Here is a 23,717-nt window from a genome sequence, read left to right as displayed (position 1 = left end):
GGCTCAACTCCAGCACTATTTGTGATAGGAAAAACGATGCAAACAACTTGGTTGTCCACCGTGAGGGAAGAACTAAAAAGCAAATTCACCTCTGGTATGTCCATATGAACGAGTCAGAAACCAGTGAGGAAAACAACCCCCACATACCAGGTATTTCCAATGAAGGGAACTTAATACAGGGATTGGCTGTACAGGTGACAGAATAGCTTAGAAAGAGCTGGTGGGGCAACCCAGAAAACAGCAACTGCAGGCAGCTGTTAGCATCCCTAGGGTTCGAAAGGCAAAGGGAGAAGTGGTTGCTAGCAGGCCATGAAGGGAGGGGCTTCCAGCATGAATGGAATCATAGGAGAGGCTGCCTGAAGTAGAGTGGGGGGTGGGGAGGAAGGAGGGCAAGGAAGGAGATGCCCTTCTTTTTCTCCCCATCTTGTACTCTCTGTTAGCTGAACTGCTTGGAAGCCAGAGGGCAAGGGAACTGGGAAAAATAGACCTCTGTAATAAGGGGAGAACAGGGAATGTCCTGAAGGTGTATAAGATATCCTGGGATAGTATCCTAGCATTATAAAGAAAAAGGTAGGTCAATCTCTAACATACATTGTTGAATAAGAATAAGCACAATACAGAATGAAACCCAGGTTGATACTATCTCACCACAATGAAATACTACATATTTACTATGTAAAATAAAAATGTATATAAATGGGGGCATGCCCAACTGATTATGGTGACTTCTGGACTGGCCCATAGACACTGCAGGTAAGCAATGGGTACTCAAAGAGAACACTGGCACTTTCTGTAATGTCTTTTTTGTTTTCTAAAGGATTTTATTTATTTATTTTTAGAGAGAGGGGAAGGGAGGGAGAAAGAGAGGGAAACATCAATGTGTGGTTGCTTCTTGTGCACCACCTACCGGCGACCTGGCTCACAAACCAGCATGTTCCCTGATGAGGGATCGAACCAGTGACCCTTTGGTTTGCAGGCTGGTGCTCAGTCCTCTGAGCCATACCAGCTGGGGCGGCATTTTCTATGATGTCTTAAATTTCATCAGAGGGAAGTAACTCAAGAATTACTTTGCTAATAACAATTAATTTTAAAAGGTGAATGCATGAACAGTTCTGGTATGTGTTGCAACCCAATGTTGTCAGCTAGAATTGGTCTCTCCTTCCTAAAGACTCCCCTGGCTCTTTGTAAGGGCACTTCCCATGTGGCATTAGAATCTACTGTTTACACATGCCTTTCCTTCTTAATACATTCTAGGTGCCTCCAGGGGAGGGACTGTTTGTTATTTAGTTCCATATGGTACCAACATAAAGTCTCTGCTGTAAAAGTAGGTTGAATTACAGCAAATTAAATTATAAATTCAAAAAAGAAAAGTTCGTCATTAGAGTAAAAGGGTCAAGGATGTAGAAGTTGAGTTAGGTCTTGAAAAAGAGGTGTGGTTAAATGTTTGAGAGTCTGTTATACTATAAAAATTCAACTAATATTGAAAGAATGACAAAAGCTGTCACTTTACTTGTAACCCAGTGTTCCACTGTGTTAAAGCATAATTCACATGCATCCTTGACTATACAGACTATGGAATTGACTCTCTATGTCTGAAGCAGGCTGGAGCCAAAGTTCAGAAGCTTCAAGTGAAGGCTTCAAAGTTCTGTCTAACTTTATGTTATAGTCTGAATGTGTGCCCCTAAAATTCATATATTTAAATCCCAACTCCCAAGTAGTGTCATGAGGAGATGGAGCTTTTGGGAGGTATTTAGGTCATGAGAGTGGAGCCCTCATTATTGGGATTAGTGCCTTATAAAACAAACCCCAGAGAGCTCCCTTGCCCCTTCTACCATGTGAGGACAAAGTGAAAAGAAAGAAGAGAGCTCTCAACAGATCCTAAATCTACTGGTGCCTCAATATTGGCCTTTGAGCTATAAGAAATAAATGTCTGTTGTTTTAGTCACCCAGTCTACAGTATTTGTTTTATAGCAGCCCAAGCTGACTAAGGCACTTTGTAAATAAAGGGAAATACTAATGGATGTTCAGAGGAAGATGTGCCTGCCACCATCACAGCACCATGTCAGGAAGCAAGATCCAGTGTGATACGCTGGAAATGTCAGTGGTGAGGGGGCTGAGCACTGGGAGGCCATAGAGGCAAGGGGCCAGAAGGCACAGGTATAATAAGGTGACACAAGCCTGGTGCCGAGAGTAGACAAGGTAAGAGTAAATATGAGGAAGATACTATGAAAGAAGGTATAGAGAGCTGGCTTTCTGGATGCTGGTATAGTAAAGACACAGGAATCTAAGATCCTCAGACATCACACCTAGAAGCCCAAACAGAAACGGACTCTAGTTTGGGAATTAAGTGTATAATAAGTTATGTTTTAGAAACACTCACACTTGAAGATGAAGGCAGAGAACCTTAATGAAAATAAGTATTTCCTTTGCCCAGGGACCCAGGCCACTGCCACTCCACATAACACCTTTGTACAAACTGTGCAGAGCACCCTAACCACGTGGGTGCACAGACTGGGGAAGTGCATAACACCTTTATGCAAACTTGCAAAGAGCAGCCCTGACTCTCCCAGCTGCAGTCCCACACTAGGATTTCTGTCCCTGCACACCCAGACTAAACACTCTCATGCAGGGCATGGCTGTTGCAACCTCATTAAATGATTTTTGAGGTTTAAAAGACAATAGAGGATGCAAGAAATGAGTCAAGTAAGTATTCCTTGAGTATAAAACAGTCAAAAGGGTAAGTACATTCACTACTCAGCAGCATTTAACTCAGTGGGAGAGAATTTCCGTTGAGGAAAACACTCCAGGAGCTCCTCCACTGTCACACCATATTCCAGGCAAGTGACAGCTAAGGCTGAATAAACAAAAAAACCCTCACAACACCCTCTACTGGGGAAGGATGATTGTTTTGTGTGTGTGTGTGTGTGTGTGTGTGTGTGTGTGTGTGTGTGTCACATCATCCACACTAAGAATTGTCTATGATTAATTATGGTGGTGTGGTTAACTCTTCTATTAATGACTGATAACCAGAACCACTAGACCTCCTCTAAGCTCAGGGCAGACTCCGCAGGAAGTGGTCTGAAGCACCTCACTTGTTGCAGACCTCAGCACCACCACAAGCAAATCTCCAGGGGCCCATCCACCACCACAGAACTGGGAGTCAAAGCCCAGGACCAAATATCAAAATAAATACTGTGAAACAGAAATGCAGAACTATTACAGATGTTCCTTCTCACAGACCTTTCAGAAATAATCTGTCCACGTGTCATTTCTTTGCAGCATGCCAACACCCTTCTGGCACTCCCAAGCACCTGCTGCTCCTCTGGAAATCAGCAAAGGCATCATCCCCGAGAGACTGAAAGGAGTCAGCCTGAGGTAGAAAGGAGGATGGATACCATCCCACAAGAAAAGGAACCCTATCCTCCTTCCTACCCCAAGAAGGTCTGAATTCCCCTCTCAACATCCTTAGGGCCTCGATAGAGCAGCAGTAGCTTCCTGTGCACAGAAGGGTCTCTATTTTGACATTTCAAATGAAGCCCATTAGGTATGTTGGAAGTAGCCACTCGAAGAGCAAACCATATGCATGGGGCTTCTTCTTATGCAGAAGGCAAAATCACAGCACCTGCCTGCTGCCATACTTACAACACTGCTTCTCAAATTTCTTCCACGTGCAGTGAGACCTTGTGAGAACAAAGCTTCCTGGCTCCTGTCCCCCAAAACTTTGATTCAGCAGGTTAGGGTAGGGCTGATGACTATGCAATCTGGGCAAGCTCACAGAGGGTTCCAGGTGACACTGATGTAGTTGATCCAAAGACCTCACTTTGAAAATCCCTGGCTTCTACTACAAGCAGAAATTTATGACATGCAGAAGCAATACATCAAGCTGTACAATCTCAATGGCTTTGTGAAACCAAAAGAAAATCACATTTTTAAGAGTAATTCTCATGAAACAAGAATGAATAATGATTCATGGCATGCTCTGAAGCAAAACTGTATTGGTCTGGATGTAAATTAACAGGAAGCATATTTCCAACATCTTCCAGGAGGTCAGCAGTTTCAAACTAATGATAAAATTAGAAAGTTTTAGTGTTACCATGTAAAGACAGTTTATCACAAATGCTCACATTTTTACAGATGAGAAAACTGAGAACAAAAGCAATCATACAGGTTACTAACAGGAATGGAACTAGAAACCCTGTCTCTAGACTGACTGTTCAGTGATCTTGTTCTGGGCAATTTGAGCCGTTTCCTATCCATGAATGTTTTCATGGCACAAATTATAAAGATGCAGGAGAATAGTGAAGTTTTACTGTCCTTCATAGCAGCACACTACAGATCAGTCCTGCACAATATCAAACAAAAGATTTCATTCCTGTTGTCTCCTAACATAAACCCTCACTCTGTGCTGACACTCAGAATGTTCATCAGAGGACAGTGATCCCAGGCAAATAAAACTTTCACCTCCCCTTCCTCCTTTCCTTCCTATCCCACTTCCCAATAGACTCAAAAAACATTGAAAAAAACAAACACCAGGGTGAAAGGGTTATCAAGAGACACTATGGCACCTCAGAAGCCCTCAGAAGCATTCAGAAGCATCCCTTGCCAGGCAAGATGAGATGTGTCCATTTATGGTTTTCTTGGCTCAAGACTGAAAGATGATGTTCTTGCCATCTTAGGCAAAACAACTGTTCAGATCTGCTTTGGTGTGGACATCCTTCTCCCAGGCTGAGAGCTGTTGTTTGTAATTTAGTTAACACTGCTGGCCTGTATAACCAAAGGAAACCTGGGGAGGTTCCTTCCACTCCCCCAGACTTCTCATTGCTCTTGAGAAATTGAATTAACAGTTAAAATTGTTTCATCCTTATTTTGTTATCAGAGGAGCAGTCAGCATGAAGGAAAACTGAAGCAACTGTCAAGAAGAGAAGAGAAGAAAAACAAAAATTCTATTTAAAAAATATAGGTCATCATATGAAATATTTAAAGGAGATGCCTTCCTCTGATATTCATCACCCTCTCAATGTGCTTTCCCAGTTTGTGCTTCTCCTTTGCTATTACTGTTCCATTAACAATCTGCTTTTGCCTTCAAGTGTTGCAGAAGTTCTGAAGATTTCTGAGGAAGAAGACTGTAGGTAGAAGTACCATCTGAGGTTGAAGAAATAAAGTAGGGACAAGGTGCCAGGCAGGACATGCCTTATGAATAGATTAAACAAAAAATTTTAACCACCTATTTATTTTATGAGAGGATCATTCAGTGTATGAGGAATATTTACTCCTCACATAAAATATTTATACATAAGAGCAAACTAGAAAGAACACTAAAATTAATATTTGATCTTGGAAGGTGGCATAATATTAACTCAATTTCTTCTTTCTTTTTATTTCTATTACTAATACAGTTGGCAGTATTCCATCTAGGATGCAAATAAGGTTCCATTTATTTGGTACAATGTCATCTGGGCAAAAAGTAATGATCCAACAAATATTTATGGAGCTTCTCTTTCATTCCAGGCTCCAGGCATAAGTCAGTGAACACAAAAGATGAAGTTCTGCTCCCGGGAACTGACATTCTCACTGGGACAGGATAACAGCAATGCAGTGAGAAAATAAATATAGCACATCGAATAATGACACAGTAACTCCTCACAGAAATGCCTGTGTGGTGTGCAGAGTCCACCACTCCAGGACTTCCTGTTTCTATTTTTCAGAGTAAGACCATGGCCACTATCTGATGTGTAATAAATTCTCACAAACTTAGCAGCTTAAAGCAGCTCCAAATCTTAAAGTATAGTCAGAAGGCCAATAGGATTCTCATTGAGCTAAATTCAAAGTGTCAGTAGGGCTCCATTCCTTCCAGAAGTTCCTGAAGGGAAATCCATTTCCTTTCCATTCCCAGATCCTAGAGGCTGCCCACATTCCTTGGCTCATGGCTCCTTCCACATTCAAAGCCAGTCCTGTCACTCCAACCTCTGCTTCCATCATCACATCACTTCCCTGACTCTGGGATTCCCGCCTTCTCCTTTCACTCATTCAGACTCCTGTGATTACAGTGGACACACCTGGATAATCCAGGTAATCTCCCGATCTCAAAGTCAGCTGATTAGTAACCTTACTTTCATCTGCAACCTTAAGTCTCCCTTGCCATGTAATACAACAGGTTCCCAGGTTGCAGGAATTAGGACATGGCCACCTTAGAGGGGAAGAGGACATTACTCTGCAACCACACTGGGGGAGCTTCTTGTTGAACTCCCTAACAGGAAATGTTCAGTAATCTCTTCCCTCAGAGATGTCTTAGCACAGTGGGAGGTACCACTGTCTACCTGTGAGACTCTGGGAAAATCACTTTATGAGGATAATAATACCTGATCCATGGTTCTGTGGAGATAATTAAGTGAGGTGAAAATATGGGAAAGAGGTGTGAACCTGGAAAACACAATAACCAGTTACTTAATATTAGACAGATTTACCAGTAGCTCTTCCTGAATCTCTTTATACATTAATTAAATCTCTTCTTTGTAAGAAACTAAAAATGTCAAGCTAAAATCTGAACAGGCAATCTGGGACACTGTGGTAAGTACCTAAAGGCATGTGATTCACCCTTTCCTGCATTCCCATTAAAAGAAATATAGAAATACATTTTTTAAAAAGGCTGAGTGTGGATGAGCCCCTGAAACACGAGAATGGGATGTGGACTGTGGGAGAAAGCACCCTGATCCCCAGATGTGAATTCCTGTCTCAGAAATATGCTGCAGAAAGGAAGTGCTTTCAAGGGCACTCCCACTCCATGAATACATCTTTCTATATCCATCCACTCAGAAACTACAGTTCTTGGAAATGCAGCTCAACCAGGGAAAAGGGCAGATGGGTGGGGGTATATTGCCTTCTGAATGGAAAAAAAGGAAAGATGGAAAGACCTATGAAAAGGATAAAAATGGGGGTAGTATATTTTAGTAACTGTCTTCAGATGGAAGATCTAGGAAGAACTATGAAATGATTGAAATTATGTGAATAAAATTCCATCTAAGTATTCAAACCACTAGAGAGCAGGAGTAGGAGATTCCCTCTCAGGCAAGCTAAGTCACCCTAGAAAACACAAAACAAAACAGAATTTGGCCAAGACCATGAACAATAACTAAACCTTGAACTGAAGATATGGTAATACTATATAGTAGCCTAAAATGATGTGGCAAAGTGAGTGGTCTGAAGGGACTGCACAGTCTGTTCACAGTGATGGGGTTCAGAACAGTCCTCCCCAACATGTGCCATCGAACATGTGAGTTATTTTGAGTTGAAGGTAATCAAGACACTGCAGACTCATGAGAAAAACTTTTTCCTTCTCCTAATGAATCCAAATTAGGGCCTTGTGCATAATAAAGTTATCACTAGAAAAAACTTTTTATAACTTATCTATAAGGCAAGGAAAACTACTAATTACTGAACATCTTCTCTTCTTATCTTCCTACAGTGGCCTTCCTCCCCCCTTCAAGCTCTAAGGCACCTTACCTCATGTGTAGCTCAGAATGTCATATGTATCTCATTTTAACTTTCTGTCTCTGAACCTCTTATGTATGTGGTGTCTCAGCAAAGAAAACCTAGAAGGATAGAGGAAGGTATCTTCCTTCCCCATAACAGCACACCCAGAGCCTGAAATCTTCTCTTTTCAAAGGTGGATAGCATGAAAAAACTTTGAAAATTCTGTGCATCACAAAAAAGAATGATATTATACTTCCATAAATAATTTAGTAACAGAAAGTAAAAGTAAATTTTAAAAAGAATCTATTGACAGTTTGTAGTCTCAGTGATGCAAGAAAACATGGGCTATATGAAAGAAAAATGTTAAATGGACAGAAAGGCTAAGATTACAATGGGAGCTAGCTAATATGGAGTTGGACAAGCTATGAAATGGTTAAAAACAGAAATGCATGGACAAAACTTAAATGGAATAAAAAGCAGTACAGCAGATCCAAAGTAGTGAAAATTGAATCATTGAGGAGACAAAAAATTTAAAGACTCTTACAGAATGAAGAAGAAATAATAAAATGAGGAAAATGATGAAAGAGAGAATAGACATGGAAGACAGACAAATAGCTATCTAATTATAAACCATTTGTGTTCCAAGAAAAACAATCAAAACAAATGAAAAACTGCAATCAAATGTCATATTCTCTGGACAACATGAACGAAAATTAGAAATTGGTATTTCAAAATATATACATAAAAGTACCCTGACAATTTAGAAATTAAAAAACCACTCTTTTAAATAATTATTTGCACAAAAATATAAAATTATGATTATAAGACTATTAAGAAATACAGTAATGATTACATGACATTGTGAAACTTATGAGTCTAAAGCTTCCTTTAAAGGCAAATGTATCATTAGCAAGAAGTAATAAAAATATATAAAACAATTCACAATATTTAAAAAATTTTAAAGTAATTAAGGGGAGATTTTGAAGAACTATTAAAGCTGTAATTGATGACTCAGGAAATAGGGGGAAAAGAAAAATTGGTAAAGATACACAAAAATAATAAAATAAAATAAACCCAATACAGTCAAATATAATCCAGGAAATAAGGCAGAGAAACACATAAGTTAGTAATGGGAAAGTTTAAATAATCACCATTCCAGAATAAATTAAAAATTAAAAATGTAATGCATATTTTTGTTCATTTTAAAAATTCTAATGAAATTGACATTTCCCTGAGAGAACAAATTACCTACACAGAAAAGTGGTAATGGAAGACATTGAAGTCTGTCCAAAATTAGCTGCAAGAAGATGATCAGGAAGTAAGTGCTATAAGTGTTCTTCTGAATTTTAAAGCTACAGATTATTCCCATGCTTTATAAAATATTCTAGAACATGGAAGAGCATGTAAATCATCAATTTGTTCTGTAAAGTTAGTGTAATGCTAATACCAAAACCTGACAGAGCAACTATATGTCAGTAGCTGTCATGACTATAAAAGCAGAATGTCTATAACAAAACAAATCAAACCCAACATCCTATTAAAAGAAAAAACTATATCATGGCTAACTAGGGTTTACTTCAGGAGCAGCTTAAAATGGATATTTATTTACATTATGTTATATTAAACACTCCAGTAAATATTAGTACGATAGTTGACCAAACACCCATGGCTGATTTAAAAAAAAAAAACCCTTAGAAAACTAGAAATAAAACAAAACTTCCACAGCATAATAAAAGTAACTTGCTTAACCAACAGCCAATAGTAAAAAACTATTCAACTACAGCCTGAATTTTAAAATTCCCTACAATAACAAATTACTGGAAAATACAAGATATTGATTTGTATAATAAGTTGGTTTATAGTATTACTTATATAATTCAAAACTTAATAATAAAGCATACAAATAATAAAATTAAGAGATAATTAAAAATAAAAAATATGGCCCTGGCTGGCGTAGGTCAGTAGATTGAGCTTGGGCTGCAAACCAAAGTGTTGCAGGTTCAATTCCCAGTCAGGGTACATGCCTGGGTTGCAGGCCATGACCCCCAGCAACTGCACATTGATGTTTCTCTCTCTATCTCCCTCTCTTCTGTCTCTAAAAATAAATAAGTAAAAAAATCTTTTAAAAAATAAAAATAAATAAATAAAAAATATTTAAAAGAATGTAGAAAGAATGAAACAATAGGAACAATAATGAATTAATGCCAGATTAACTTTCACAAACAAATGTAAAAAAGGGATAGGGAGGTAACTTGGGATCACATGAACAAACACACTATGAATGAGAATATTCCATGTTGTAAAATACTGGGTTTTTTCCCACAAATTATTTATAGATTTGTCAAAACTCAGAGGCATTTGGGCAAAATTTGACAGAGACTCTAAAGTTCACCTTAAAGTATGCATGAGTTGATAGCAGAAAATAATTTTTTTTCCAAAGCAAAAGGAGTTTTACTCTATCAGATAATTAACAAGCTAATAAACTACAACAATTAATGGGTAAGTAGAACAAAACAGACATCACAAAAAACTGCTTCTATATATAAGAGAACAGGCATGTAATAAAGGTGGTACCAAAATTTGTGAGTGAAGAAAAGATTCTTAAGTAAACAATTTAACTGTTAAATCTGTTAATCTGTTTAAGTTAAATCTTCACCTTATGCTAAAATAAATTCCAAGTGAATAAAGAGTTAAATTTCTTTAAAAATGAAACCATAAAATAGGAAAAGACATAAGGGATTGTATAGAATTAATATATGATCAAGATCTTGGATCTAAGAATAAAAGATTGAAAAGATACAAGGGAAAAGAAATACAGTTTTGACTAGATAAAAATGAAAATCTGCTGTAGGCCAAATAAAAAAGGTAGAACTTCTTAACTAAAAAAAATTACATATAGAATATAACTCTTACAACTAATTAATAAAATACTGTTATCCCATTTTAAAAAATGAAGAAATTTTTCTTGCAAGGAAAGAAATATAAATGACCAATAACCATTCTTTTAAAAAATCGACTTCATTACTAAAAAAGAAAGGCAAACTAAAGCAATGAGATACCATCTCTCAGCAATTGAATGAATGTAAAATACATAAAATAATCACAATTATTCAATTCTGGAAGAGAACAATGAATTAAGCCCTCTCAAAAACTGTTGTTGAAATCTCTAATTTGTTCAGATTCCTGGAAAGTCATACAACAGAACATATTAGTTTTTACATAGGCATGCACTCTGACACTGACTGCACTTCCAGGAATCCACCCTAAAGAAAATGCCAGAGACTTTCAAAGACTTCAATACAAGAACATTTGTCATAGTAATAACACTGAAAATTCCTAATTATCACAAATGGAGGCCTGCATAAATAAATTAGGATATAATCAGAGGGTACAGTGTAATAGTTAAGTGTATGGGTTCTGGAATCAAACAGCCTGAGTTCAAATCCTATTTGGCCCTGAAGAAATTTTGTGAGCTTGAGCAAGTTACTTCAACTCTTTGCATCTTATTTTTCTTTGACTATAAAATGGAGATGATACTGTTACCTATTCCATCAGATGTTGTGGGGATTAAAGGAATAAAACAAGTAAAGTGCTTAGAACAGTGCCTAAAGCAAGCTAAGTATTCAGTAAATGTCACTTGCTGTAATACTAAAAATATAACTTTAACATTATTATTATGCAGACATTAATTATTTTTTTTAAGTTTGATGCCATAGAGAAATGTTTATCATAAGTTAAAAAGCAGAATCCACCAATTCTACACAATCTCTTCCAGAAAATAGAAGGGGATACTTCCTACCTCATTTTTGTGGGGCCAATAAAACCAGACAAAGACAGTACAAGAAAAGAAAACTATGGATAACACCCTGGGTAATCTCAGATGCAAAATTCCTCAACAAAAAATGATCAAGGCAAATCCAGTAAAACATCAAATGAAAAATAGACCATGGTCAACTGGGGCTTACCAAGGATATGCAAAGGCTGACTCAAGATGAAAATCAATCTATGTAATCCACCATGTTAACTATCTAAAGAAAAACCATGAGAGCATATCAATTGATGGAGGAAAAGCATCCAAAAAACTTCAATATCTATCTGATAAAAATTGTCAGTATGCTAGGACTAGATGTAAACTTCCTCAGCTTGATAAAGGACATCTATGAAAATCCTACAGCAAATAGCATAATTAATGGTGAAGGCCTGAAGGCTTTCCCTGTGAGATCAGAGACCATGAAAGAATGTCCACTCAAACTGAACATTGTACTGGAAACCTTAGCCAGTTCAGTAAAGCAAAGACCCTGGATCTGAATGTTTATACCAGCTTTATTCATAACTACCAAAAAAAAAGCTAGAAACAACAAAATGTTTTCCAATAGGTAAATGGATAAATAAGTTATTGTCTATCTGCATAACAGATTACTATTTAGCCATAAAAAGCAATGAACTACCAATACATGCACCAACTTAGATAAACCTGAGAGGTATTACATTAAGAGACAGAAGCCAGTATCAAAATATTTCACACTGTAGGATTCCATTGTCTCAAAAACACAAAACTATAGTGGCTGAGAACAAATCAGGGGTTAGGGATGAGGGAGGATGTAGGATTACAAAGAGATAATTTGACAGTTTTGTTTTGTTTTGTTTTGTTTTGCAAGGAGGAAGGGTGATTTCAGTCCTGTATCCTGTCAGTCAATTTTACCATATGTCAGTTTTTTAAACTTTAAAAGCAGGATCCCAGACATTACATATAGTATGATATCAACTTTAAAATACATAAGGAAGGAAATATAAGATGTAGGAAAACACTGAAACTGACCTGTCCTCATGCACAGGTTTATTCAAAGTAGGTGCAGTGAGTTTTCTTTCTGCACATACCCCAACACAAAGTATGAAATTCCACTCAGCAGTTTATTACTATCAGGTTTCCAAAGCTTGGGTTATTAAGAGCCTAGGAAACTGCTTTCCTTGGAAGTGATGTTCAGATCACAGAGTAGGACTGCAACACTAGGAATTAAAAAATTAAAATCTTGTAAATTTAAAGGCCCTAACAAGAAAAATTAATGGGCATTCATTTTTAAAATGACCAATCATTTTCATGCTTTGTGAAGTGACTACCCAGGTAGAAGGTAAGCAAACGATGTTAATTTTCTCTTAAGGCAAGCTAGGGGTATCCTAAAGCCAGTATCTATTAATAAACAAATGTCTTCTTTTCTACAAATAGTAGCTTACCCTGAAATTCCCTAATTTTCCCCATTTAGTGAGCACACTGCATGCCAAATAATTCCCAGCTAGATTCCAGCACTTCGGGAACATTTCAGAATTTAAAATAATTTCACCAACAGTTTGCATTAAATATATTTTTAACCTTAACTTTCTACTGTTTTTTTCCTTAAGTATTTACTAAGCAGAGAGTCAGAAAACCTTGGTTCTGACCCCAATTCAAATTCTCTTCCACATAAGCTCCCTCAAACATAGGATCAGATATTAAGATACAATGGTCTCCAGATCTCTTCCATCTCTAATACTCTAGAAGAAAGATTTTCAACCTTTTTCATCTGGTGACACACATAAACTAATTATTCAAATTCTGCAGCACACCAAAAATTACATTATATTTTTTGTCGATATGACAAAAATTAGGTATAATTTTGATTCACTCACACCAGATGGTTATAGTTGTGTTGGCTGTTGTCATTTTTCATTTGACAATCTAAGGGAAAAGAGGTCAGTGCTTCTAACTAAATAATCAGGTATTGCATGTTTTAAAAGTTCTTGCAGCACACCAGTGTGCCTCTTGTGACACACCAGTTGAAAATCGCTGCTCTAGCATGGTGAAAGTAGTATTGCAAGGAGCATGGCTAACTTGCTGAAATCAACAAGCAACTTGAATAAACTATTTTCAAGGAGCATTCATTCAGAAATATTGTGCGAATGACAGTAAATAAATTATTCACGAGGGGAAACTGTTAACTAGCTATGCATTACCTTTGTCTCACATTTAGCTCAGGTTTTCATACCTGAGAGTGATAAAACCGCAATGACTGAGAAAGGTCTCCATGTCCCAATTTCCCTAATGTTGACTGACCTACACGCATGTGTCTGCCAACTTATAAGCAGTCTTTTGTGTAGAGCAATATTATTGGTGGTGGAATTTTCATTAATTCTTAAAGCTATCATTTTGTAATGGGTGATAGGAGTTCCTTAATTAGACCATTCTTTTTGTACAAAAAGGTACATTGGGGTGTGTGTGGTTATTAATGGGTAACACAAGTTATCCTTATGATGCTAGCTCTATCTAATATTTTGACTTGCACTGGTTATGAGAACTTACATAAGTAAAAAAAATTATACAGAACTTAATGTATACACACATGCATGCCCATGAGTACAAATAAAACTGGGGAAATTTGAATAAATTAGTGGATTATATCAATGTCATTACCCTGGTTATAACATTATACTAGAGTTTTGCAAAATGTTACCATTGAAAGAAACTGGGGAAAACTTACAAGGTATCTATCTCTCTGTATCATTTCTTACAACTACATGTGAATCTACAACTAGCTCAAAAATTTCAATTAAAAAGGAGAATATAGTGAAAACTCTGCCTTCCTCCTGCTCCTGACCATTAGCCCTCCCAGTAGGCAACAACTGTTACCACTTTCATGTACATGGAAGCTAAAAGAGACCCAGGAGAAAGGGTGACAGAAAGGGAAGAAAGAAGGTTTGAATAACTTGGGATGGTGCTGCAATGTATCAAAATAAATTGTTCAGCTTTCTCATAACCATGCCCTGGGTGGGGATTTTGTCCTTGAGGAAACATCCTGAGTCTAGGAAAGGTCTTGAGTTTGGAAGAGTGTTTCTGTTGTACAAATCCCCACCCCACTTGTTTCCTCTCCCACTGGATTCCTAGAAATACCTCATCTTTTCCCTCAGGACAGAACACAAAGTGACCTTTATGTGGAAAATCTGACCATCCCCTGATAAAGAACTAAAACTAGAGATGTGGAGGACTGCCCAATGGCATGTCCCACTCAGCTCACCTTACAGAAACACAACCAAGAGGCCCTTCTCCTTGCAGTTTCCAAATATCTTTTTAATGGCCTCGCTTAACATGAGTACACACCAAGGGTCCTTGACATTCAAAGAAAGCATTTCATGTGAAAATCAAAACAAAGCAAGTAAACAGCAGCAACTTGGAGAAACAGACTCCATACAAAGAAAAGAAAACTTCAAAGACACTATTAAAAACAACAGCAACTTGGAGAAACAGACTCCATACAGAGAAAAGAAAACTTCAAAGACACTGTTAATAACTTAGGGATATAAGAGATGATGCTGTATCATTGAAGTAAAACAGGATGCTACTAAAAATAACTTCCAGAGAAAAACAGAGCTCTTGGAAATAAAATATATGACAGCAGAAATTAAAAGCTCAGTATGGGAATTAGATGATATAGTTAAGGAAATCTATAAAAATTAGAGCAAAAGGATGAGGAAACAATAGAAGAGAAGAAATAAGAAAATCAGATCAACCAAAGAAGTGAAATATCCAAATAACAGACAATCCAGAAAGGGAGGAAACAGAACTTAAGATGGAGAGACTTATAAAAGACAAATTCCCAGATCTGAAGGACATAAGCTTCCACATTAGAAGAACCAGGTAAGGGTTCATGAAAATGTATGAAAACAGAACAGCACCGGTTATAAACACAGTATGAGTGAACATTATAAACAAATCAAAGAACACACATGCCCTTAGAGGGAAAAACAGATTTCACTAAAAGAAATTAAAAACTGGGACAGCATCAGACTTCTCAGAGGTGAGATAACCCTGGAAGCTAGAAGACAGCAGAACAGTGCCTAACTGTTGACTGAGCATGGAGGTAGAATGGATATATAGAATGGATATATTTTTAAACCCACAACATCTTAAACCTTTGTTTTGGTATTTCCACACCCTTGTCTTAGATGGTAGCTGGAATACGTGATCCCCCAAAATGTATAGCACAAATGAAGAAATAAACCAAGAAAGACACATATGTGGGTTTCAGGAAACAGGGCTTTCAACACAGGAAAAGCTGGGAGAAAAAAAAAAGCACACAGGAGATGGATGAAGGAAAGCTCAGAATGACAACTGGGCAGCAGATTTAAAGAGCAATCTCTCCCAACTAGACCAGGCCAGAAGAATCTGGTAAAGATTTCTTTAAAAGGAGATATCCCGCCAGTAATCCAAATCCAAATTCCAAAAATGAGTATTTCACATTCTGGCTCAAAACTGGCTCTATTGACTTCTTGGTGTCAACTTGTGGCATCAAGTTACTCCTGTTCACCCATGCCCCAGCTCACTCACTCTGTTCTTGCATCCAAATCCTACTCAAGAAAACTTCTTGTTATTTCCTGACCTGCACACACTCCAATTCCACAGCCCACTGCTTCACTACAGTGAAAGTGACTCCTGCTTAAGATCAAACAATGCAGAAGCACAAAAGGAAAAAGGGGGAGAAAAACACAAAGTTGCAAATGTGAAATTCCCCCGAACTAGGTCACAGACAGCTGACTTTATTTGTTCACCCTCTCCTAGAAATAAAGTGATTGATAAGCACGAAATAATGACTAGGTTTTATGATTTAAATACACACCTTATATTGATTTGGACAGTCTCAAATATCTACATATTGACATTCTAATCCTACCTCCGCCCTTTCTACACATCAATCTCATTCAAAGGCCAAGGGTTCATTTTGGGTTTTGTGCCTAAAACCTGATCATCTTATTGCAATCTCTCATGGTGTTTGAGTACCACCTTAAAGGGCCTGTCTGCAGTATATGACAGGAGCTGTCTCTCCTGCATCGTTGCCAGCACTTTATATTTTTATAAAAGTTTTCACTTTTACCAATCTGATGTTGCAAAGTGGCATTTCATCATGAAAATGTAGATTTCCCTTACTACTATTAATGCTGAGAAATTTTTACTTGTGTCTATTGGCCATATGTAACTGCTTTTTTTGTGAGTTGCCTGCCTGTATCTTTTGCCCATTTTTCTCTAAGCTTGCCTTTTTTGTCCCCATTCTTTACTAACCTAATTTTTTACTTTCCAGGTTCCAGGTTCACCTGATCACCTACACCTCTTCCATACCATGCTGTATTTCTCATTTGTATTTTGCAGAGTGTTTGAAAAATAGTTGCCCAGTGCCTTTCTTCCACTAAAGCCTGAGCGCCATGAGGACCATATGCTGGGTATCTATCTCTGACCCCGCTGCCCCCTTAGCCACTAGCAAAAGCCACAGGTGTTTACTGAATGAATGAACAAAGTTCCCTGTTTTTTATATCAGTGAGGTTCAGGCAGAAATCTACTCAAGGTGTGCCCCTGAAAAGAGTTTCATAAAGAGAACATTTGAAAAGGTGGAGGCAGGGCTGGGAAAAGCACAGTTATGAGGAGAATCACCACTCCCAGCCAAAAGAACATGAGGATGGCAGATGAACACTATGAGAGGTCTCAAGCCATAGGAGAGAGTCTGCAAGGTCCCACCCGCATCTGAGAAGTTATGACTCAGTGATTAAAACTGCCTGGGTGGTGCCCATCACTACTTCATTCAGAAAACCTACTTCCACTTGAATCCTTAATACTTCAAACTCTAAATCCTACAGAGAATAACACCACATTTCAAACCACTGCAAACAATAAAAATCACTGCCAAACAAGTTCTACAGGAATTAAAGGCAGGAAAAGGCCAAAAAAACTAGAATTACCTTTCCAGTAGAATCACCCATTTGCGACATGACTTCAAGGATGTTTTCTTAACTCCCCATACCTCAGTTTCCCCGTTACAGAAATCTGTGTACCATTATTTCCCCCCTCCAAAAAATTATTTTTCTCAAGGAAAAGAAATCTCCTTAAAGAAAAATATAGTTGCCAAAATCCAGTCTCATCAGCCAACTTCCACCAGGCCTTGGAATTCTCAGCAAATGGCTGATTTTTGCAATTCTTTTGGCTCTGCCAACACTTCAGGGTAAAAAAAAAATTCCCACAGGATTGGAAGCTTTCAAAAAGTGGAGAAAAACTCTGAGAAAAATCTGGGTTGATGAGCAGCTAAGAAAAGTCAGGAGGAAGGAGACACATTTATATATATATTTAGGCAGAAAATAGAAAAGGTTGAAAAGCAATGTTTCTAAAATACTGCTTCTATGAAAGCAACCTTCTGTTATTCCTTTTCTCTCCCATTGACTGAAAAAAGGTAGTGTGATTTCCATTTTCTTTTCATGTCCCCTTAAGCCCAAGCTAGGGAATACAATAGCATGCAGCTCTGATGAAGGTGGGCTTGGGTTCAAATCTTGCCACTTAATGAAGTGACACTGGGCAAGACACTCACCTTTCTGCAACTCAGTGTTAGCCCAAGAAAAATGAGTAACAACATTGAATTTGCTGGATTGCAAACAGAATTATAAATCATGAAAATAAGTACAGTATGTTCCAGCCATTAGGCTGAACACACAGGAGTTAGTTTTATCACAGGTGCTGTAGTTTGAAAATCAACAGAACTTCTTTACTTAACAAATGGCTTCTGAGCAGCTACTATTGGCTGGATGACAGAGGTGACAAAGGTGAGAAAAGTTTAGAGGGTCCCTGACCTTCTGAGCTTAGAATCTAATGAAGAAGAAATGTAACACAAATCACAACCAAAGCAATACATAATTGCCAACTATGATAAAGGTATGAAGGAAAAATAGAGTCTAATTAGAGAGAAAAATGGGGTCCTAGTCTATTCAGGAACATCTTGGGCCAAGAAGTCAAGGATGAAGGATTTACTAGGTGAAGTGGTGACAGTGGACCACTCTGTGCTAGAGGTCTGAGGACCGAAGAAGTGTCACTTGAGAAGCAGAAGAAAGGTCAGAGTGTTGTATCGTGGAAAGGAGAAATAAAGCTGGAGAATCTGCAATACCTTCCTGTAAGCCACAGGAGGCATTGAAAAGCTGTGGTCATGGTCTGCCCAGAAGGGGACACCACAAAGCTAAAGATAGGCTCTCAGATCTCCAACTGACATTTGCAACAAAACTCCAAACAGCCCTCTTTTCACCTCTGGACCCCATCCTAGTTAGATGAGTAGCAATTTTTCACGATTACAAAGTATTCCAAAAACTACATACACACAAACATTCCAAGAGAAAAGGGCAGAAGTACATTTATTATTCACCACTTACTACCTTGGGAAATAACTACAATTACTCCTAATTTATTATCCTTTTGAATGCCTGATTTTCCAAAGACAGTCACACCAGTATCTCCCACTGCATGTGTTCTCCTAGCAATGTACCTTGACATGCTTCCACTGAGTAAATGATGGCATCTATTTCCTTGAACTTGGGCTGATACTCACTGCCTTGACCAACAGGAAAGTGATACCATGTGACTTCTGAGGCTAGGACATAAAAATGCCATGCAGTTCTACCTTATTCTTTTGGAACACAGATGCCATGCTCTGAGGAAGTTCAAACCAAGGCACATGGACAGGCCACATGTAGGTGTTCTGGTTAACATCAGCTGAAGTCCCAGCCAACAGCTGGCATCAACCCCAGACATGGGAGTGATGTTGTCACCAGATGACTTCAGATCCAGCTGTCAAATCACCTAGCCTTTTGATCTTTTCAGCTGAGGCCCCAGGCATAATGCATCAGAGAAAAGCCACCCCCGATCATGTTCTCGCAAAATTCCTGAGGCAAAGTATTCATGAGGAAAAAAATGAAATAACTACTTCATACCACTACATTTAGGGTAGTTTCTTATGCAGCATTAGTAACTAGAACAGAAGTATCTTAAAGTATGTGTGTGTAAAAGTGTATATATATATATATATATATACACACACACATACATATTTTATTCACCATTCACCTCTGTAGGAACCTTCTTCAGGGAACGGTTACTACTGAGTTAGAATTCCTGGGCTTTATCCACACTACTTCTGGAAAAAGATTAACATGTTCCTTACTTTAAACAATAATTAAATATGTTTAAAACAATCAAAACATGCAAAAGTAATCCATCTTGATGGAAGGAAGGAAGGAAGGAAGGAAGGAAGGAAGGAAGGAAGGAAGGAAGGAAGGAAGGAAGGGGAGAAATGAAATGTTTGTTAGCAAACCCAACAAGTTACTTCAATTGGCTTTGAAAACAGAGATCAAAAATGAGATCTTCATCAACAACAACTAAATAGGACACTCAGGACTCTTTCTCCACTGCTGAAGGCTCAAACATCTGCAAAGAGTGTTTATGGATTAAATAAGGCAATGCCTGTAAAATGTACTTAGCACAATGACTGCCTTTTAAGAGCCTACCAAATTCCAGTTACTAGTATTCCTTTGTTGTTTCGAGAATTAACATTTTTCTGCATTCCAATGCTAACCCTTTCAACCTATGTTTTACAATGCTCTTGTTCCATTTCAGCAGAAAAAAAATCTATACTGAGTTTGGTTAAAAGTCAAGAAAGGGATCTCAGATTCCATATGATTAGAGATAGTATACAACATTATGTAACATAACTGCCACGCACTTCTATTTTGGTTTAGTAAAATAACTGTCCTTTTTATTTTAAAAAAGGTAATATGTGTTAGAAAAAAAGGTTCTGAGAAGTTACATTTAATCACTGCATGGCTTTCAAGGTGAATAAACAAAAATATTACCTTTGATCTTTATGAAGGTATTCTCTATGTTGTTATACAAATATTACAGAGCTGCACCCAGATAGTGGTATGAATACCAGGGAACAGAGGTGAGATCAAAGAGCCAGGTCAACTCTGGCTGGTTTCTTCCTCTATTCATCAATTGCTGTATGACCTTAAGCAAACTGCTTAGCCTAAGTCCCAGCATCTTTAAAACAAGACTAAATTCCAAACATTTTATCCATACTGAAGGGATCCTTAAGTAGAGTAACCTCAAGTTTCCAGAGTAATAGTTATAATTCAAATACTTAAATATGCTGAATGACAACCTCCCAAGCAAAATAATCATTTGCAGATTCAAACATATTAATTAATATTTTTAAAATTATCTTTAAAAACCTGTACTTTGCTGTCAAACATTGCTGTTCATTATTTAATAAAATTATCACCATATAATAGAAGAAAAAGTGATTTGACATAGAATAACTAGCATACCATTTGGGGGAAATAAATGGAGGTTGGATGGCATCCCCTTAACACTGTTGGCTTTTCACTGTAAGCTTCAGGTGCTGGGGTGAGGATCTTTTTAAGCCGGACATTTATGAGAGGGAGTGGAAGGAGGGAAAGAGAATATGAATGGTAAGAAGAAAGAGAGATGAAAAGAAGGAATGGGGGAAAGGGCTGTGCTATGGAACTAAACTGAGTCATTGGCACCTGAACAGAAATGTCACTGCTAAGGAAACCATTTCAAAATGGCATTCTAGCCACCAGGTTTCCAGTCTGCAGAGTGTCTTGACACTTGCCCCTCCAGAACATTCCAGCTTTCTCGGGGCCCAGGCAGTCCCATGCCACTGATGGACTTAATTGTATGGGTCACTTTCTCCATCCAGAAAGATGTCTTTTCTATCCTGGAAAGTGGTGGGAACTGCATGACTCATGGAGTCCCAACATTCAAGAAAAAAGGGCAGCATGCAATTGACTTGGAATGGCCCTTTCCAAAGGTGGCATGAAGTACAGACTGGCTTTCAACTCACAGATTGAGAACGGGTTCATGAAAACTCTGTTGGCGAGAACTGGCAGGTCTGACTCTGCCTTTGGGGAGAGGTACACTGCCCCTCACCCAGCACAGTCCCCTGCTTCAAAAGACAATCAAGTTCCCAAAAGACAATCCCAGTTCACGTCAGACAATCTGGGATTCAGGGACAATGGTAAGAGCCATGGAGTCTTAACAGCTTCACTGAAGACCAGAACAGACTCTCATATTACCATATATGATGAAGTCTGTCAGCAGGTCTGCTAAGACCTGAACCAAGACATACCATCTTGCTTTCCCCACAAAGCATGAGACCAACCAATTTGGGGAAGAACCCTTAACTGATGAACTTTTAAAAATATTTACAATCACCATCGAAATACTTTTATGTTGCATTTTATAACACCTTGTATTAAAGCTATGTCTATCTTAATACCAAAGCACATATTTGGAACTGCTTTTTCTCACATTTATATGACTCTTTTCCCAGGAACCATGCCACTTGAACGGCTGAGATACAAAACCATTTTATAACAGTTATTCTTCCAAGTCTTTCCTCTGTTTTTTTAGACAACTGCACCTCAGAGTCCAAATTGTTTTTCAGTGGACAACTGTTCTGAGCACATTTATCCACAAGAGCTATTTCAGCTCAAGGAAAGCCAAGGACAAAGATATTACAAAAGTTTGTGGGAGAAAGTGGACCCACTGCAGGGCACCATGAAAGCAGACTGTAGAGTGAGGAGCAGTTCAGTTCAAACCATTTCTTCCAGAACTGCAAGTCCACAAAAAGGATCAGTTCTCTCAGTGACTGGTTAGTTGAAGAGAACAAGTCCATTCCTAAATTGCAGCCAGGTGGCCAGCACTTTTTTCCTATCGAAGTTTCCAGCATCTGTTCTGGAAAGGTGGGTATGGAGCTTTCTACCTGGTCCATCCCGTCTGTTCCAGATGGAGCAAAGTTGGAAATTATCTGTTCAGTCAACCAGCCTCCTTCATGCCTTCAACCCAAAGAGTATACAGGTGGTTACCTGCACAGGTACGGAATCTTACCAGGTCAACTTTACTGGGGGACTTGCTTGGAGTGACGGTCTCCACCACCCCCAACATTAGTCCCTCCAAAAAACACAGGTAAAGGTTCCTGGGGGCCAGCCTGGCACCCCAGGGTGCTAGCTACTTCTCTGTAAGCAGTCTTCGCCTTCAGGGACCCTCTGGCAGAGCCCCTCGAAGGGGCAGTGGGAGTCTTCGTGCCCAGCACCCCCACCTGCCCAGCCTGCTCGCCCCATGCCTAGCACAGGGACCCCCAGCTGCCAAAGCCCCAGAGTCCACTCAGGATAAGCAGTGAACACTCACCATTATGTTCTTGCATGCTCGACAGCGACCAGAGCAGCAGCGCCACCAAGGCCAGGAAGCAGAGCTGGCTTAGTAGCAGGTCTCTTCGGCGACTCCTGCGACGCTCTCGGTCCTCCTCCTCCGGCAACCGCATCCTTGGGAGGCAAGGCTGCGTCCCCGGAGGGCGGCGGCCGCTCCGGTCACGGGCGACAGTGGCGGGGACACAGACTGGAGGCAGCCCTGCGCTCTGCAGTCGCACGTCCTCCCTGCGCTCCTGCCCTGCTGCTGCAGCCTCCTTTTCGTCTTCCTCGCCGCTGCCCGTCTTTTTCTGGTCTCGGTCCTCGTTGCTATCGCTCAGTCCCTCCTCTCCCTCCTCCTCCTCCTCCTCTTCCTCCTCCTCCTCCTCCTCCTCCTCCTCCTCCTCCTCCTCCTCCTCCTCCTCCTCCTCCTCCTCCTCCTCCACGCCCGGGGCCCGCGCCGCCGCCTCCCGGCACTCGGGGTCCCTCTCCTCCTCTCGCGCCATGGCTCCCACGCTCGGCGTCCACGTTCGGCCTCGGGCACCGGAGCAGCGAGGGTGGCGTGGCGGCCTGGAGGCGGGGGCGGGGGCAGCCGAGAGGAGAAGGAGGAGCGGGTAAGGACAGGCGGGAGGAGGCCTTGCCTCTGGCCAGCTCCGCCGGCTGGCGAGGCCACCCGAGCTGGCTCTGGCCTCTCCTGCTGCAGAAGAGCTTCTCGGGGCTGTCCGCCTACTCCCTGGTTCGCGCGAGGAGCTGGGGCCGAGCGGGACCAGAGCGCGCGGGGAGCACTAAACGACGCGGGAGTACTGAGGTGCAGCTCTCCGCACCCTGCAACGCAAAGAGGCGAGGGCGGGGGGCAGTGCGGGGACGTAGCTCAGCGCTGGCCAGCACCACGTAGAGGGGTCGCGTGGGGAGGAGACTGGGCTGGCAAGGAAGCCCCGTGCGAAAGCCTTCAATCGTTTTGTGTCAAGGGAAAGAGGATAGCGAGGAAGGTTCCCTCTCACGAAACGCAAGCCGTGGAAAAACCGGTGTGACCAGGAATGTATTCACCGGAAACTTTCGAAGAAATCCAGGGTTTGTTCAGCCACCTACCCTCTACCCAGAAAGGGGACACCCAGCCATCTGCCTCACCTCCTCCTGTAGGCCTCCTGGGTTTCCCTTCGCCCCCTTGTGGGGATCCCCTTGCGCTCCAATCTCCGGACCTGGATCAGGAC

The 23,717-nt window shown here is 39.9% G+C and overlaps 1 protein-coding gene across 1 annotated transcript in view; it reads right to left on the bottom strand.

The window, feature by feature from the left end:
* Nucleotides 1–22,838, bottom strand: part of SLC24A3 (solute carrier family 24 member 3) — a 554,001-nt gene extending 531,163 nt beyond the window's left edge. Inside the window, exon 1 of the mRNA XM_045833580.1 lies at nucleotides 22,511–22,838. Coding sequence (XP_045689536.1) covers nucleotides 22,511–22,643 — 133 coding nt within the window. The 5' untranslated portion in view covers nucleotides 22,644–22,838. The remainder of the gene's footprint in view (nucleotides 1–22,510) is intronic.
* Nucleotides 22,839–23,717: the final 879 nt, after the last annotated feature.

The sequence above is a fragment of the Phyllostomus hastatus genome, unplaced genomic scaffold, assembly GCF_019186645.2.
Source record: "Phyllostomus hastatus isolate PE091 unplaced genomic scaffold, TTU_PhHast_1.1 phas_contig_17, whole genome shotgun sequence".
In the NCBI taxonomy this organism is placed as follows: Eukaryota; Metazoa; Chordata; class Mammalia; order Chiroptera; family Phyllostomidae; genus Phyllostomus; species Phyllostomus hastatus.
This window is presented reverse-complemented; position numbering and strand designations above follow the sequence as displayed.